Genomic DNA, 18,179 nt, shown 5'->3' with positions numbered 1-18,179 from the left:
TGTTTTTATGAACTGCTCACTTTTTTTAGAAGTAGTGGTCGTCTTTAAGTTTTATGATGAAATAAAATATCCGAAGCACACCTGATTTTACTTTGTTATTCTTCTTTGGATTTCTTTACCCCCAATACATGTTTCTGTCCCTTAATGCTAATTTTTATAATCTTTTCGAAGTTATGAAAATGTAATTCAACCATCATTGTTCGCAAGTTTATACTTGTTTAATACAAATTATAAACACTCTTATATTTACTGTCTTTTGTAGAATCTTTTTTCACTGTTTCCGAGGTTCGGCCTTACGAAAACAGGCAATTATACCAGATGTCATATATTTTTAAGTTAGTGTCTGTACTTTGTGATAGAGATGAAAAATCGCAAAGACGCTTCATTATTTTTATTTACTTTTTTCTCCATTAGATATAAGAAGGAAAAGGATTGGTTTATGAGCATTTCGATGTTTCCTTATACTTTTGGAAGGTACATCGACGGCATTAATTTGAAGATCGCTGTTATCAACAATGTTCAGCACGAATTTAAACACTACCTACTGGCTTTCCAACCCTTTTCTTGGATTTGTTTTCCTATATCGCTCTCCGTGTCTCTCACGAGATTTTTTACTAATCCATTTTTCCTCCCAAGATACAAACAACCATGTGAATAACTTTTCTAAGTGATACGATAATAGTATTCTTTTCCGAAAGAGGACGCTTTCTTGAAATGCTCCACCTCCCGCGAATTTCGGAGAATTGACTGCGTCCTGATAGGAAGAGATACGATGTTTACTCTGTATCCTAGTGTGTCTTATTGTTTATATGCTAAATGTGCTGATCATATTTAATATTCAAATGTATTATCAGCTGTTAGCCATAGAAAATGTTCATTATATATTTTTCTATTAAAAATGAAACTCAGCTAGTATAAACTTGAGGTTTTTATATTTGATTGATGTCACTCGTGATACTTTGGATTAATTTGAATTTGGTTATTTTTAATTAAACGGATAATTTGACGAGCTAGTTCTGTTAAGAAAGTAATATATGGTGCCTTGATTTTGCATGAAAGCATGGAATACAGTTTTGAAAATTTCGTCTTCTATGTGGAAGATTCCGTTGGTCCGGATGTACCCTTCAGAAACACAGCAGAAAAATGGAAAGCCATTGGGTAAGATAAAAAGTTTCCTTTTTAAGGAAGTATTTTATGTTGAATCGTTTTTGAATTTCCTCCCTTAAATAAAGATCCAGATTCATCTCGTTATACATCTTAAGCCTATAGTCAGATTACAAAAAGTTTCCATTTTTTGTGAACTGAGATAACCATATTTACATTGATTTCTTCACATTTCCGGCATCCTTATTCTTATGTACTTCAGAGATACCTAGTTTGCTTTCTAGATGCTGTTACATAATATCTGTACCGTGAAGCACAGTTGGAATTGGAAGTATCTAGTAGTTAATTAATCTCATACGATCTTCATTTCAAAAGTTTTTTTGTAGTCAGAATTCTTTTCATTATGCCAAAGACTTTTTTTAATTGATATATATATATATATATATATATATATAAAATAAAGTCTGTCTTTTCCTCTTCTTGTTTATCAGTTAACTGAAATATACACTTGCTGAAGATAGCTAACTCAGATAGAGGCAGCAAGATTTAATCCTTCCATAAACTCAGTTTCTGTTTTTTAAGGGAGGGAGGACAGGAAAATTAGTGTGTGAGTATATGAGTGAGATGCATGAATGAAAAGTGAAATCAAGCGAGCAGTGTTACAAGAGAAGTTATAAAATACAAGACAATTTGCAGTGAACAACTGCATGAAGAATATAAACTGCAAGTTACAAAAGTTGCAAGCATGGTTAAAAAAAGAAAAAGTAGAATATGAGAGGCAATTGGCCATTAAGGTCAAAAGATGATCCAAGGGAATTTTTCTGCTATGTCACAAACAAGAGGAAAAATAATTATGGCAGCTTGACACTGGTGGATAGTTAGAGTAGCAGAATAACCATAGCAAATCATATAGTGTAATTATTTAAAGAACACTTTATCAATTTATATCATAGTGGTGTGAATGATGCTATGTAATATGTAGAAGAATTTGCCATGCCCTTTGCAGCGGGGAAGGTTCCTAATGAGTAGAAAGAAGCCAAAATAATACTTCTCTATAAGCCTGGTTTGAGAACAGCAGCTTCCAATTATAGACTGGTCTGTATATCTGCAGTTGTAATCAAAGCATTGTAAAATTGGTTAGAATTAGAGGATTGGGTTGACAGACATGAGATTCTCTGTGATGGCCAGCATGGGTTTGTGAAGGTTGGGTCTTGTTTTAGCAAATCTGCTTATGTTTTATGATAAGGTGACGAATATGTTGGATAAGGGAGAATCATATACAGTATTATTCTTAGACTTTGCAAATTTGATAGATTATCACATGATAAGTTGATGTACAAGCTAAGAGGATTGGAATAGATAGTATATTGGTTAGATGGATTGGAGATGGCTCTCTGAACAATACCAGCAAGTTGTGTATGATGGAGCAAGAAAGGAAGGTAACCAGTGGCATGCCTCAAGGTTCTGTTTTTGCATCCCTGCTGTTTAACTCATTTGTTAATGATATTTCATGTAGATCTTTAAATGTTTGCTGATGATGCACAGTTTGGTAGAATTATCAGGAGTAGTGCTGATGTTGAAAGTTTTATTTTTCACTTGGTTAGACTATAATAAATTTAGTTTAATCCTTTATCCAAGTGTGAGCAAACAAAGTTTGTGCCTGAAAATATCTTCAGGACTGGGATAAGGTAGTACAACACAGGGCAACTCGTAGCAAAGGTGGACCAAGCTAACATCACTCCTATCTCGGTATCTCCCATAATGCAAAAGACATTTTTCACTTCGTTAGACTACAATAAATTTAGTTTAATCCTTTATCCAAGTGTGAGCAAACAAAGTTTATGCCTGAAAATATCTTCAGGACTGAGATAAGGTAGTACTACACCAGGCAACTCGTAGCAAAGGTGGACCAAGCTACCATCATTCCTATCTTAGTATCTCCATTAATGCAAAACACATCTCCTTGCGGATATGTATAATGTTATGCATTAAGGGAAGAGCCACTACCCAGACTAGTTTCGACCTTTATTGAGGTCTCTTCAGTGGGAGCCAAGCCCAGAAGTGGAGATACCAGGCAGAAGCAATGGCGAGGTGATCTTTACCTATAGGCATTGCCAAAAGGTGTGCCACTTTTTTATTAAATTACTCTGGATTTAGAGAAAGATGTTGAAAGTTTATTTTGTTTACTCACACTTGTATAAAGGATTAAACTAAATTTATTATAGTCTAACCAAGTGAAAAATAAACTTTCAGCATCTTTCTCTAAATCCAGAGTAATTTAATAAAAAGGTGGCACACCTTTTGGCAACTCCTATAGGTAAAGATGACCTCGCTATTGCTTCTGCTTGGTATCTCCACTTTTGTGCCTGGCTCCCACTAAAGAGATATATGAGAGGCTCTGCTTGGGGTAGGTTTTTGCCTGTCTTTGAGTAGAGCCAACGCTGAGAAGTTCTTGGTGATGGGGTGAGCCTGTCACTGAGTGGAACAAAGCTGAGTTAGGCGGTCTTTCGGGATCGTCTAATTTTTAGAGAGGTCTTTACCTAAATACACCTCGATAAAGGTCAAAACTAGTCTGGGTAGTGACCCTTCCCTTAATGCATAGCACTATACATATCCACAAGGAGATGTTTTGCATTATGGGAGATACTGAGATAGATAGTTTGGTCCACCTTTGGTACGAGTTGCCTGGGTTGTACTATCTTACCCCAGTCCTGAATATATTTTCAGACACAAACTTTGTTTGCTCACATTTGGATAAAGGATTAAACTAAATTTATTATAGTGCTGATGTTAATACTCTATATGAAGATTTGAAGACTTTTAGTGTAGACAAATGAGTGGGGTTGCAGTTTTAATATTAATAAATGCAAGGTGTTACACTTTGGGATACAGAGATATAAGGCTGCATACTGTATTGGTGGAACTGTACTTCAGGAATTGGATGAGATTCAGGATCTTGGAGTGTTTGTAGACAGTGGGCTAAAGTTCTGAGGGCATGTTACTGTTGCAAAAACTGCACATTGTTTGCTGCTATGATAAAAAGTACATCTTAACATCCACTGTTTATTTATAATCCTCTCGGTATTAATTTTATAAATACCTTAACTAACTTGAAGGCATCTATCATATCTTCTTTTTTCCTCCTATTCACCAACTGCTGTAATCCATATTCCCTCAAATGCTCTTCATAACCAACACTGGAGTCCTATCACTTTGGTGCAACACTAGAGAGCGTCCGTCTTTGGACCCTCTGACATATAGGGATTTGGTGGTGGTGGTAGTGCCTCTATATAGGGCATTGGTCAGACCACATATGGATAATTGTGCTCAGATTTGGTCACCTAGTTTTCATTATCACTTTGGTGTTGCACCAAAGTAATATCAGGACTTTGGAGTGTTGATTATGAAGAGCATTTGAGGGAATATGGATTACAGAGGTTGGTGGATAGGAGGAAAAAAGGAGATATGATAGATGCCTTCAAGTTAGTTAAGGGATTTTATAAGATTAATACAGAAGGGATTATAAAAAAAAAAAGAAGTGCATGTTAAGATGGGAATAACGAGGCCATCCCTGGAATTTGTATAAAGATGTGGTGAAGAAGAGTGTGAAGAGTAGATTTTTTGCTTGGAAAGTTGTTGTTGAGTGGATTGCTTTACTTGGAGTGCATTGTGAATGCAGGGGTAGTTTAACTTCAAAGCTCATTATGATTATTATTATTGTTATTATTATTATTATTATTATTATTGTTCCGGGAAACTCCAAGGAGTCGACAGACTCATCGAGGGAGGCCCTAACATCATGTCAAGAACAACTATTCAACATTCACACAGTATCTATCATACCTTGCCTTGAACTCATTCACGGTCGTAGCACCCACAACAGACTCTGGAAGCTTATTCCACTCATTTACCACTCTTCAAGTAAAGAACCTAGCTCTAACACCCTTGTCAACCATGCTCTTGCCCAGCTTCCATGCATGGCCCCTAGTCCTCCCACCACCAGTCATATTTTCAAAAATATCTTCTGGATCAATCTTATAAAAACCCTTCAGTAATTTGAATGTCTCAATCATATCACCCCTCCTTCGCCTATCGTCCAATTTCTGCAACCCACAAATCTTCAACCTATTCTCATAAGGTTCATTCCACAGACCTGCTATCATCTTGGTCACTCGTCTCTGGACCCTCTCCACTTCCTCTCCATCACGAAGAAACCCTGGTGCCCATAACTGGGCACAGAAGTCCAGATGGGGTCTTATCAAGGCTCGATACAGAGGAACAACAACTTGTTCGTCTCTGCATGTTAAAGTATTTTTCAGAAGCCAAGTGATTTGGTGAGCTGTTTTAGTTACTTTTGCAATGTGCCCCCTAAACTTCAACTCCCTATCCACCAACACTCCCAAATCCCTGGCCTCATCAATCTCCTGGAGTATGGTTCCACCAATGCGATATACTGCTGCTATTCTTTTCACCCCAAAGTGCATAACCTTACACTTTGCCACATTAAATTGACATCCATTTTTCCTAGCCCAGTTTCCAAACTATCCAAATCATCCTGTAAAATTTTGACATCCTGTGCACTCACAATTGCTCTACCCAACTTTGCATCATCAGCAAACAAGTGAAACTTCCTCTCAGATCCTTTCCAATATCATTGATGAACAAATTGAAAAGCAGTGGTCCAAGAATAGAGCCCTGTGGCACTCCACTAGTCACAAGACATCTTTTAGACTCCACTCCTGAATAAACCACTCTTTGATATCTCTCCTTCAACCACCCTCCTATCCATCTCACCAACCCTATATCTATCCCCATCTGCTCCAGTTTACTGATTAGGGTTCCATGTGGTATCCTATCAAAGGCCTTGGCAAGGTCCAGTAGTATCACTATAAACCCATTACCCCTATCCAGTTCAGCCGTCATTGTGTTATAAAACGTGAGCAAGTTACTGAGGCATGATCTACACTTCACAAAACCATGTTGTCCCCCATACAATATCCCATTTTCATCTATCCAATCCTGTATTCTTTTCTTGACTAATTTTTCTAAGACCTTGACAATGATTCCTGATATGCTAATCGGTCGGTAATTTACAACAGCAGTCTTGGAACCACCTTTATGCAGTGGAACTATTTTCCCCTCTTTCCACCTGCTCGGAACTAACCCAGACCCAAGACTCAAATTAAACAAAATGGTCAAGGGTACTGACAATTCTTTAGCTGCTTCTCGTACAACACGAGCTGGTATACCATCCAATCCCACAGATGTATTGACATTGAGGTTATGCAATAGACTACTCACCTCCACTTCATTAACCACAATTCCCGTATAATCTACTGGTTTATTCGTTTCTGCAATGTCACCACCTGGATGATATACTCATGCAAAGTGTTCACTCAGTAACTCAACTATCTCAACTGATTCAGTTACCTCCCTACCATCGGCATTCTTTAAAATCAATCTGCCATGTAGATTTTTCTTTTACTTGCTACATATCTAAAAAACTGTTTAGGATTATCTTTAGCCTGCATGGCCAATGTTCTTTCGTAATCCTTTTTTGCTTTACTTACCACACTCGTCACCCTTCTGGCCTGCGCTTTATACCGTTCATGTGCCTGCCAGTCACCCTTCTCCTTAAATTCCCTCCATAGTTGTTTCTTTTTTTGCAGCTCAAGCTTAATGGTGTTATTCATCCATTTAACCCCTACTTGATTTATTATTCGGACTCTAGGTATACTGTCAGCCATTGCTTCATGCAAGCACTTCTTAACTGTCTCCCATGCACTATCAACTTCTAGTCCTTGCAGTTGTACATGCCATGGCACTGAACCAATCAAACTCCTAAGCTTGTCATACTTTCCAGTCCGATAATTCCACATGTACCCTGTCTTAATTGAAAATTCTACACCTTTAGTCACCTCCCAAGTTAAGACCCTATGATCACTCTCACCGATTGGTGGCAATGTGGTCATATTTGTTACAGCCAAATCCTCAGATGTAATTACTAGGTCAAGCACTTTCTGACCCCTAGTATTTTCCATTACATGCTGTCGCAGATAGTTATCCCTTAATAACAGCATAAAATCCAGTTCCTTCCTTCCGTGTGTCCTCTCCTCACTCCAATCAATGCGACCATAGTTGAAATCTCCCATAATAATCACCCTCCTTCCACCCATTTCTTCTATTTGCTTGTGCATACTGTCACCACCATCTTTTCCATCACCTCTGATGGAAAGGTCTATAGCAGCACCCAATTGTATATTTAGTTCTGCTAGCCACAATCTCACACCAAATGGCCTCAAATGTGCTCTTTTCTCTATCCTGCAATTCAGCTTCTATTCTCCTTGGCTGGAGTTCATCAGCTATCATCAACAATACTCCTCCCCCCATTTTATTCTCTCTGTCATTCCTGAACACACTGTACCCATCACATTCAATCCCACTAGTTATATCATCTACAGTCGGCCATGTTTCACTAACACCTATAACCTGTGGTCTGGAAGTGCCAACCATGGCCAAAAACTCTTCCTTCTTGTTCCTAATACTCCTAGTATTAGTGTACATGAATTTAAGACCCCCATTAGCCCCAACCCTACCTTGATGCCTTATATTAACTATCCCACTCTGATTTGTTGTCCTTATTTGCTCTGGCATATTATATTCATTCTTACATTCAACTGCCTTCATAAGGACTGTATGTCTACTCCCCCCCTCCCCGTTAACAAATCTAGTTTCCCTGAATTTGCACATTCACTACATTCAGCAACACTTTCTCAAGTCTTCTTACACCATAACCATTCAAATGCAAGCCATCCATCTTATATAGATCCTTTCGCCCATCAAACTCACTCCACACATCCACAAATTCCCCACCACTCATCATACATAACCCATGCATAAAGTCATTCGCAATTATGGCCCTCCTTTTAAACATTTCACTGTCATACCATGGCAAAAGACTAATCATTCTAACTCTCTCACTCTTTTCTTTTGCTACCTCAAACAATTCATTCAGGTCTTCTATCATTTCCATTTTATCTCCTTTCAAATCATTCGTACCTGCCACAACAATCATTTCTTTCATCCTTTCCTTTTGCTCTCTAATAGACTCAGTTACGTCCTTTATGGTCGCACCAGGTTGGTACGATTTTGTCAAATCCTCTACTAACACACCTCGTACTAACGAGTCTCCATACAGCACTCTATCCTTCATTTTGTTCATGTTCACATTCTTACGTCTATTTTTCCTGTCATACCTTTTATTATTGGTTGGTTCATTCAGTCTACTTTTGTTCATGCACTCTAGCTGCTGTTTTGCTCTTTCTATCGCACTATTCAACAACGCGATCTCACTCAATGCATCTATCTCATCTTTTTTATTCTCTGAGAAACCATTTATAGAAACCAAAAACGTTAAAGATACATATGATAGATATGTATCTTTAACGTTTTTGGATGCATACATGAAACAGTTGTCGCATCTTGTGCACTAGCTAGATATTAGACTAATATCCTTCAGAATTGCTACTGTGTAAGGAAAGACAAAATACTCTCACAAAAATGAAAGTTTTTGGTCTGTTATGCTGAGATTTAGTTGAATTTGAAACTTTTAGTTACTTTGTTATATATTAATTTTCAGAGATGACATCCTTTTTTTTTTTTTTTTTGTGTTTCTTAATTTTTTTCAGAACTTGTGAATATAAAGTTTAGTAATGGCTCTGAAACCAAATATTAAAGCACGAGTAGATGATCTTTTTTTGTATTGGCTGTCATCCAATAAAGTACAAGGAGTTTTAGAAAATGATTTAAAACAGATCCTTAATGGCAATGGTGATGGTAAGTTTCAAGTTAAAAACAGTAAGAAAGTATAGTCAAAACAAAATATTTAAATTAGAAATAATTTATGAAAAATATGTTTTTCATGTGTATCTCTATAACATACAAAAAATTGACAGTATTTCTGGAATAGATAATTTCAATAAATTATTATTCTTCAAACTTAGTGTTGACAGCAATGAAGTGTTTTACTTCTTATTATGGTGAAGTTCATTAAAGTAACCAATTTTAATATTCGTTTATCTCTTGACATGCATCATAACTAAAATAAATTTTTTTTTTTTACAGATTTAGTTAATCTGTACAATATTCTTATATAGTCCTATAAACCTGCAAAAATTTACCAAGTTTTCATGATTTCATAATTTTTACTTAATTATTGGAACAGTAAAACCTGCAGGCTATTTTTTGATTATCCTTGTGTAGCATACTGGAAATAATATCAGCCTATAGCCCTAAGAAGCATGCTCTCTATGGGTATTTTAATGAGGATATTATACTTTTGATATTTCAACAGTCAAATTGCCATCATCAGGGAATAATGTACAAACTGATACTTGCACACAAGTGCAAGGCAAAAAAAAAAAAAAAAGGTGAGCCTAAAGCCCTGGACTGAATTGGGTGATCTTGACTGTTGGACTGATGTTTGCACTGAGGATGAATGCTGCTTAAATCAGAGGCAGTTTCATGCCCAGATTTGTTTGGTTTTGGGTAGTTTCTTAATGCTGCAGTAAATTCCAGGAAAGGTCTCTCCTATTTGTATTTGTTATGGTAGAGCAAGATACTTTTTTTCATAATAATAATAATAATAAGCTAACGCCTTTTATTCCCTTATAGGGAGTAAGCAAGGCCTTTAAACCTTATCTAGCTTTTGAAGACTGAATACACAGTTCAATCTCCACCAGTAGCTAATCAGAGATAGCTGGCCGATGTCTATCACTAATTATAGGCATCCACTGATGAAGAATCCAGCAAACAAGTGTTGCCATCTCTTGATACCTAACTCTAACAGGATATGTTACTGTCTGAAATATTGTGGGTTCTACGGTTGATTTTCTTGAGTTTACAGGATGAAAAACCCCGCTTGCCCATGCCAGAGATCGACTAACTCGGGAACTGGTCGAAGAAAGGCTTAGAAAAAGTTCTTCTAGTCGGCGACTAGACTTGAACTATAAGTCTTATCTTCATATAGCCTAGAGCAGATGATGCAAGTGCCACTTCCACTGAAATACACAGGCCTCTTTTTTTTTTCATTAGCAAATACAAATAAGAGACTTTTTTTTTGGAATCTCCACAGCATCAAGAAACTATCCAAATGTCAAAAAAATTGGTTCCATAAAACTCTTCTAATTTGGAAAGAACTCATCCTCAGAACATCATCCCAACAGCCAAAAACATCCAATCCAGCCACTTTGGGATACTATTTAAAACTTTAGGCCAATCCTTTATTGCTTGCCCTAGTTCATTATCACTTATGCAGATCATACATAAATATCCAAGTTTCATCACAAGTAATTACTGACTTCAACAAATCTGGTTCATCCTTAATGCATTGTAAAAGATTCAAATGCAGTTTCTTGCAATGTTCTTTTTGTTCATCTGACAACATTTTTGGAACCATTTATGCACAAATCTTTTTCATGTTTTTTTGGTCTTGGAGATGTTGCTGACTTCTACTGCATTGATTGTCGCTTGGTTTCCAGATCATACATAAATGATCAAAGCTGTATAACTGAGAGGAGACCTCCACATAGCCTTTAAAGGAATGCAGAGAACCGACCAGGGCTTCTGACTAATGTCCAATCCTCACCTTCTCATGGTGCACCCTGTTAGATGATTGTTAACCTGTTAACCTGGATACTGAACGAACGAGGATGGGCTGGCAATTTGGGATTTAGCCAACCAAATTGTATGCTTATTGGCTTAAACCAAAATACTAATGATGGTACAACATGACAAAATTTCATGCCAGCTGGGGCATTGCCCAGTTAAACATGGGCCCCGTTGTTTTCCCCAGGGAACCAGGGCAAACAGCGAAAAGTCAGCTACCGGAACAAATCTGAAAACACACCCCAACTCAACATCACCAGAATTAAAGATCGGTACTATCAACATAAGAAGCCTGAATGGCAGAGAAATGAAGCTAGCGGAGGAATTAGATAAGTACCAGATCGATATAATAGGGGTGACTGAAACAAAAAAGACAAAAACTGGTGAGATCTTTCTAAGCAATAAATACAAAATATTATATTCAGGCAATGACAATCAAGGAAAGGAGGATTAGCCATAGTATTCAACACTAAATACGAGGCTAATCTTCTTGAATGGCAGGCAGTCTCAAGTAGAGTGATGTGGGCAAATATCAGAATGGGGAATTGGACAATGAGACTTATTTGTGCCTATGGTTCCACAGAAGGTTCTACTAAGGTAGAAGTGGAGGAATTTTTTGAGGCTTTAGAGAAAACAACTGACACAATGAAAAAGGAAAAGTTGGTCCTAGTTGGGAATCTAAATAGCAGAGTAGGAAATAATTGTCAGATATACAAAAATATTTTGGGAAAATTTGGAGAAAAGAGCAAAGCTAATAATAATGGCAAATACCTATTGGATTTCTGCTCAGGACATGGACTGGTGTTATGTCATTGTTTATTTCTTATTTATAATTTATATCTTCCCTTTCTTTCTTTCAATTGCTATTTTACTTCTTCGGATATCGGGCCTAATATACTTACATCTAGGATTGTTTCCTCTTCAGATACTGGCAAATTTATATTATGCTGCGCCAGCCAGTATCCTATAGCAGAAAAGATCCTTACTCAGGGAGACAATACTAGATTCTGAGGCATTCTTACACTATATTTTACTTTAATACAGCTGTATAGATTCAGACTGCAGTCGTGACCCAAATCTATTATTATATACACTTTCTAATTCCTTCCTGCCAAAAGAGGGTCTATTTTTATAAGTGGTAATTCGGAATCATAGTCAGGCATGACTGAAGTATAGGCAAATAAATCATGTTTATTGGAATATCAAAGCAAAATACACTAGAAAAATTCAGGCATTCAATTTATCTCAAAACTAAATAAGGAAACTCAAGTTAAAAGATCAACACACTTTAAATTTAAATCAAAGATTATAAAGCATGTAAGACACAGTGACTGATAATTGGGATAGATAGCAAATGATATGGTGTTAAGCTAAAATTCCTTTCTGCAAGCTATTCATAAGATAATATAACAAACATTCCAATGTTATTCAGTTACTATAATTCTACAATCCTAATCTTGTTATGTTAAATCAATAATATACAACACAAAAGACCTCTTCCAAACAATTCTTCTTGTTCTCAAAAGGAGGCTAACTATCTAATTAAAATCTGTTCACAAAGTTCTTTGGAATAATGTTCATAATTTACATTCACAAATAATTTTCTCTCTTCTAAGGAATTCTAAACACAAAATAAAGTAATTCTACTTTACCGAACTTTTTCCGACATCTTTCAGCACCACGTGTACATCTGGTTACCTCTTGTCTATTGGTTGTCCTTACACTAGCATAGGGGCTATCTTCATAATTGCTGCCGATCACGGATTCGATTCTTTGTATCTCAGGAAACATCTCTGTTCCTCTCGATGGTACTTTTCAGTGAGGGCTTGATTCTGCTAGGGCTGGAAATTTCACCTTCAGCTCTGCGTGGAATCCTACAACATTCTCAGGAAAGCTCGCCGGCCGATATTGTAACACTGACGTTTCATTCGCCTTACTCAAACTACTGGCTAACTTCTGAACCAGGAAAAAACGATAAGACAAGAGAGAGAGAGCTTATACGGCACTCATTCCCTTATCTTCTTCGTTTGAGCGCCCCCTTTTTCGGAGTCTCCTTTGCTATACTCTGGTATTCATGGAATTCGTGTCGACATACTTTCCGCGTATGCTACTGCCTCTGCCGTTACGGTGGACACGTGTAGTTGTATACCTTCTATGAATTGTTACTAAATATCTATCTGGTGACTCACAATCATTCTATACAGCTAAAGTGAGGCTTAAATAATATTAACAAATTCCTCTTTTAAGACATTCTCTAATTCTATCTTGGTATGATCACAATAGATTAAAATACATGGTACATAAAATTAATGCAATTTTATACATATGTGGAGAAGTTTCACTTTAATCTCACCTGATGTGCAGGTATTTCTCTTTGTCTGTATAGTTTAGTATGTTAGATCCTGAATGAATGATTTCTTTGCAAAATTCCTTCACTCAGGATCTAACACTGGTTATTACTAACACCATGTTCCAACATAAAAATGTGCACAAATTCACATGGAGAGAAGAGGCGAGGAATAAGAAAAGTCTCATTGACTATGTTATTATCAATAGTGATGTTTTCTCCCTGGTGCAGGACACCAGAGTGTACAGAGGATTTGAAATTGGAAGTGATCACTATTTAGTCTTGAGTAGGATAAAATTGAATTTCACATTGAAAAGAATAACATGTAAGAAAGTTTTAAAGAGAATAAAAGTTCAGCAGCTCTCAGATTTGAACTGTAGACTAAAATACAGAAAGATTATTGAAGAAAAAATGAACAAGTTTGAGAACAGGAACCAAACCTTGGAGATTCAGTGCCAAGTCTTGAAGAAAACCCTGATTGATTCAGCTAGAGAGGCATGTGATGAAGTTGTCTGCAAGGATAGAAAAATTAGAACTCCATGGTGGATACAGGAAGTTAAAGAGGCAGTGAAGGAAAAGAAGAAAGCATATCAAAAGTTCCTGGCAAATAAGTCAGCTTGTGCTCTTAGAGAATACAGAAAAAAATGTAAGAAAGCTTAAACATTGTGTAACACTAGCTAAACAAAAGTCATGGGAGGACTTTTGCAAGAACATAGAAAATAAATATCAAGAAGGTGGCAAAATATTCTGGAGGTTGTTGAAGAAGCTTAGGAATGGAGGAAAGAGTGCTGTAAAAGCAGTTAGTGATGATAAAGGTGACATGAAAACAGAAGAAAAAGATATCCTTGAAGTATTGAGTAATTATTTTGAAAATTTGCTAAATGAAACAAGCAGTGATAGCACAGTGGTAAAAAACACTCAACAGTCATACAGTCAGGAATACATATCCATACTTGAAGTAGAAAAAGCCATCAAACGTTTGAAATGTGGAAAGGCAGCAGGAGTAGATGATATTTGACCAGAAATGCTTAAGTATGGTGGTATAAAAGTCTTACAGTGGCCGCACTGCATAGTTCAGAAGGCCTTGATAGTGGGACCGATTCCCGATGATTGGAGTAGAGCTCTCATAGTACCTATATATAAAAAGGGAAATAAAACTGAATGTGAGAATTACAGAGGTATTTCCCTTCTGAGTGTTCCTGGTAAAATTTATGCAAGTATACTTGAGAAATGGTTGAGAAGAATTGTGGAAGAAAAGCTTGGTGAAGAACAAGCTGGATTCAGGCCAAATAGAGGCTGTCAGGATGAGATCTTCGCTTTATGACAAATAGTTCAGAAATCATGGGAATATAACAAAGATCTGTATTTAAGTTTTGTCGATCTGGAAAAGGCATATGAAAAGGTGTCAAGAGAAAAGCTATTCAATACGCTACAGCTATATGCTATGAATGGGGCATTATATCATGCAATTCTTAGTATTTATTTGAGTTGTAAATCAGCATGTAGAATTGAAGGAAGTACAGGAAGATGGTTAAATGCTAAATCTGGTGTGAGACAAGGATGTACATTATCCCCTCTGTTATTCATTATCTATATGGATCAAATTATGAAGGAAAGTGGTATTAAACATGATATCAGAATTGGAGATGTTAATGTCAGCTCTTTGCTTAATGCGGAACGATGTTATACTTCTAAATAAATCCGCTACAAGTCTGCAAGATTCCCTGATTAAATTGAATAACTGTTGTAATAGATATGGTATGAAGGTCAGCAATAAAAAGACAAAGACAATGAAAATAGGCTGAATCTTTGAAAATATCAACTGCATTCTGAACGTAGAACCTGTGGAACAAGTAAAACATTTCAGCTACTTAGGCACAATTTTAAGTGAAGATGGTAAATTAAATATAGAAATAGACAACAGAATCAACAAAGCTGGTATGGTAGGAAGTCAACTGAATAAATTCATATGGAATAAGAGAGAAATTGGTCGTAACACTAAATTAGCTGTATATACAAGACGGTATTGAAACCAGTTTTAACTTATGAATCTGAGAGCTGGGTCAGAAGTAAAACACTTGACCAAAGACTAGAGACCACAGATATGAGCATCCTGAGAAAGATTAGAGGCGAGATGATGGCATCAATGGCAATATCATATTAAAAATGAGGATATTATTATTATTCCTGACACCTCCAAGGAGTCCGAAGACTCATCGCGGGAAGACACCCACTATACAACTGTTTCCACCATCACACCGAACCTCTACCAATCATCTCCATCAACACCATCTACCGCCCACCACCACAACTAGTAATTTTTTGTCTGTAAATTGCGTGTGTTCTAAAGGGCCGATTTGTCTGTATGCGGGATGAAAAACCAGAGTTTCCTTGAGGAAAAACCCTGCTACCTCCATATGAGATCGGCTAGCTCACCTTCAATTGAAAAAGTCCACAGAAAAATTCCTGCTGTCACGACGAGAATCGAATTTAGGCCTATTTCAATCGAAGGGTGCAATGTACCGTTGTTCTTCCAATTGTGCTACGGAGGCACTTTAGGAAAGAACTTGACATTGTCAGCATCCAGGAATGCGTTAGCAGAGCTAATCTCAGGTGGTATGGTCATTTGAACAGAATGGGCAAGGAAAGATTAGCAAAACAAGTGTTCTCTGCCAGGTTGGCAGCAAAACAACCTAGAGAAAGACCAAGATATAGATAGATTGATACTGTATAAAGTGCCTTAGACAATAGAAATATAAGATCTGATAATGTTGGAGTCTTGACATATAACAGACTGATCTGGAAGAAAATTGTAGATGGGAAGTTAGTAATGATGTAAATTTTTCATGTAGTACTATCATATCCTGTACACCCCTTGAGGGTACATGGCAGGAATTTGATGATGACGTGACATGATGGAAATATATTTTTTAATATGAGCAGAATTTTTATCTTCTTCTAGACCATTTCAGAACATACAGTTAAAGAGATAAATAATATGTGTAATAATATGTGATATTAAATGTAAGAGGAGAGCTCAATCTATTAGAGTACTCAGAAAAGATCACAAATTACAGTAGTCTCTCCCTTATCTGTGGGAGATACATTCTAAGACACCCTGCAGAAACCTGAAACCATGGATAGTACCGAACCCTATATATTCTACGTTTTTTCCTATACATACATACATACCTATGATAAAGTTTAATTTATAAATTAGGCACAGTAAGATTACTAACAACAATAACTAATATTTAAACGCGCGGATAGGCTTATGTGTTCGTCAGACATGTTGTAATAGATTTAACGATAATGATATGAACACAGATGGATAAGAAAATAACTATTTATTAACTTAAAAGCTAATATTTCGCTGGTATTATATCCAGCAGCTTCAGAGCACACAACACAAAGTTTGTTACAAATACAAGACAACCACAATCTGGTGTAACAGTGGGGCTAGTATAAATAATTGCAGCGTTCAACACAAGACTAAAGTCCTAATAAGGTGCCATCTAGGTTAAAAAAAAAAAAAAAAAAAAAGTATTTCAAAGTTTTGAAATAGTAGTCCAAATAATAGTCTTAGAAAGTTTGAAAAAATAAAATAAAAGTAATAAATATTAATTTGATCTTAGGATGGCTGTCTCCCAAATCTTTGGTAGATTTATACAGCCATACTTGTTAAGGTTTGTTTGGAGTATGTTTTAAGGCTTCTGTTGATTCCAGGAACAACCTCTCTGACTTATAGAAGCTTTTGTACATTACTTTTGTTTTTTTCCAATTGATCCTGTGTGCTGGGGTATCCAAAGCATGGTCTGCCAGACCCAACTTGCCATAGCAAAAGTGTCAGATATATTTTTTGTGTTCACTGAGGCAGATGTCCACAGTTCTTCCTGTCTGTCCTTAGTAGGGTTGATGGCAAGAACAGGGCTCTTCATAGACTCCTGGATGTGATAAAGGAGTGCATTTGTTCTTAGGCGAACAGATGAGAGTTGCTGATTTCACATAAGGTTTAAGTACGGTGCGCAGTTGGTGTTTGTTAAGCACCCTAGATATCTTTTCAGATGTGCCTTTAATGTATGGGAGGGTGATAGTTTTGTTGTAGTCTTCTGTGGTAGATAGAGGAGATTTCTGGGTAGTATTTAGTATGTCATCTATCTTATGGGGATTATAACCATTGGTTAAGAAGGTGTGATGTAAGAAAGTTCAGCAGTGAGAGCAATGTCATTGGAACAGATTGCTCTAGCTCTATGGGTTAGTGTTTTTAAGATACCATATTGTTGAGAAGGGTGATGATGTGATTGTTTGTGTAAGTATCTCCCTGTATGTGTGGGTTTTCTATAAACCGAAAATGATAAGGAACCTTCTGGAAGACGTGTGATCGGTGTGTCCAGGAAGGGCAGGCAGTCATTGGCTTCTAGTTCCATTGTAGAGTGGATTTTAGGGTGCTGACTATTTAGATGCACTAAAAATGTATTCAATGTGTCTGGGCCATGTGGCCAAATAACAAACACATCATCAACATAGCATAGCCAGAGACTAGGTTTGAGAGTGGCTGTGTTGATAGCTTGTTTTTCCAGATGTTCTATGTAGAAGTTAGCTAAGGGGGGAGGGGGGAAGAAAGGGGGGAACCCATAGCTGTTCCATCTAATTGTTTGTATATTTTCCCTTTCCATGTAAAATAGCCTGCCTGTACTGTGAATTTAAATAGCTGAAATATATCTGGGGGAAATTGTGAATTTAGTAAGTTTAAGTGTTTCAATCATTGGTACATTAGTGAATAAGGAGGTGATATCAAAACTCACCATTAGGTCTGAACTATTTACGATCTTGCATTTGTAAAAAACTTTGTGTTGTGTGCTCTGAAGATGCTGGATATAATACCAGCAAAATATTAGCTTTTAAGTTAATAAATAGTTATTTTCTTATCCATCTGTGTTCATATCATTACCGTTAAATCTATTACAACAATAATAATAGAATAGAACAATTATAACAACATATTGTAATAAAAGTTATCCGAATGTTAATGGAATCTTAGGCAACTTCAGCATACGTTTAT

The 18,179-nt window shown here is 36.6% G+C and overlaps 1 protein-coding gene across 1 annotated transcript in view; it reads left to right on the top strand.

The window, feature by feature from the left end:
• The first annotated feature begins 798 nt into the window (after positions 1–798).
• Positions 799–18,179, top strand: part of LOC150093384 (serine/threonine-protein phosphatase 2A regulatory subunit B'' subunit beta-like) — a 284,810-nt gene continuing 267,429 nt past the window's right edge. The window contains exons 1-2 of the mRNA XM_090413283.1: positions 799–1,158; positions 8,793–8,940. Coding sequence (XP_090269409.1) covers positions 8,817–8,940 — 124 coding nt within the window. The 5' untranslated portion in view covers positions 799–1,158; positions 8,793–8,816. The remainder of the gene's footprint in view (positions 1,159–8,792; positions 8,941–18,179) is intronic.

This window comes from Typopeltis vanoorti, chromosome 24 (assembly GCF_054136105.1).
Source record: "Typopeltis vanoorti isolate ZY-2024b chromosome 24, IOZ_Tvanoo_1.0, whole genome shotgun sequence".
Lineage (NCBI taxonomy): Eukaryota > Metazoa > Arthropoda > Arachnida > Uropygi > Thelyphonidae > Typopeltis > Typopeltis vanoorti.
Note: the sequence above shows the minus strand (reverse complement) of the source record. Positions and strands in the feature narration are given on the sequence as shown.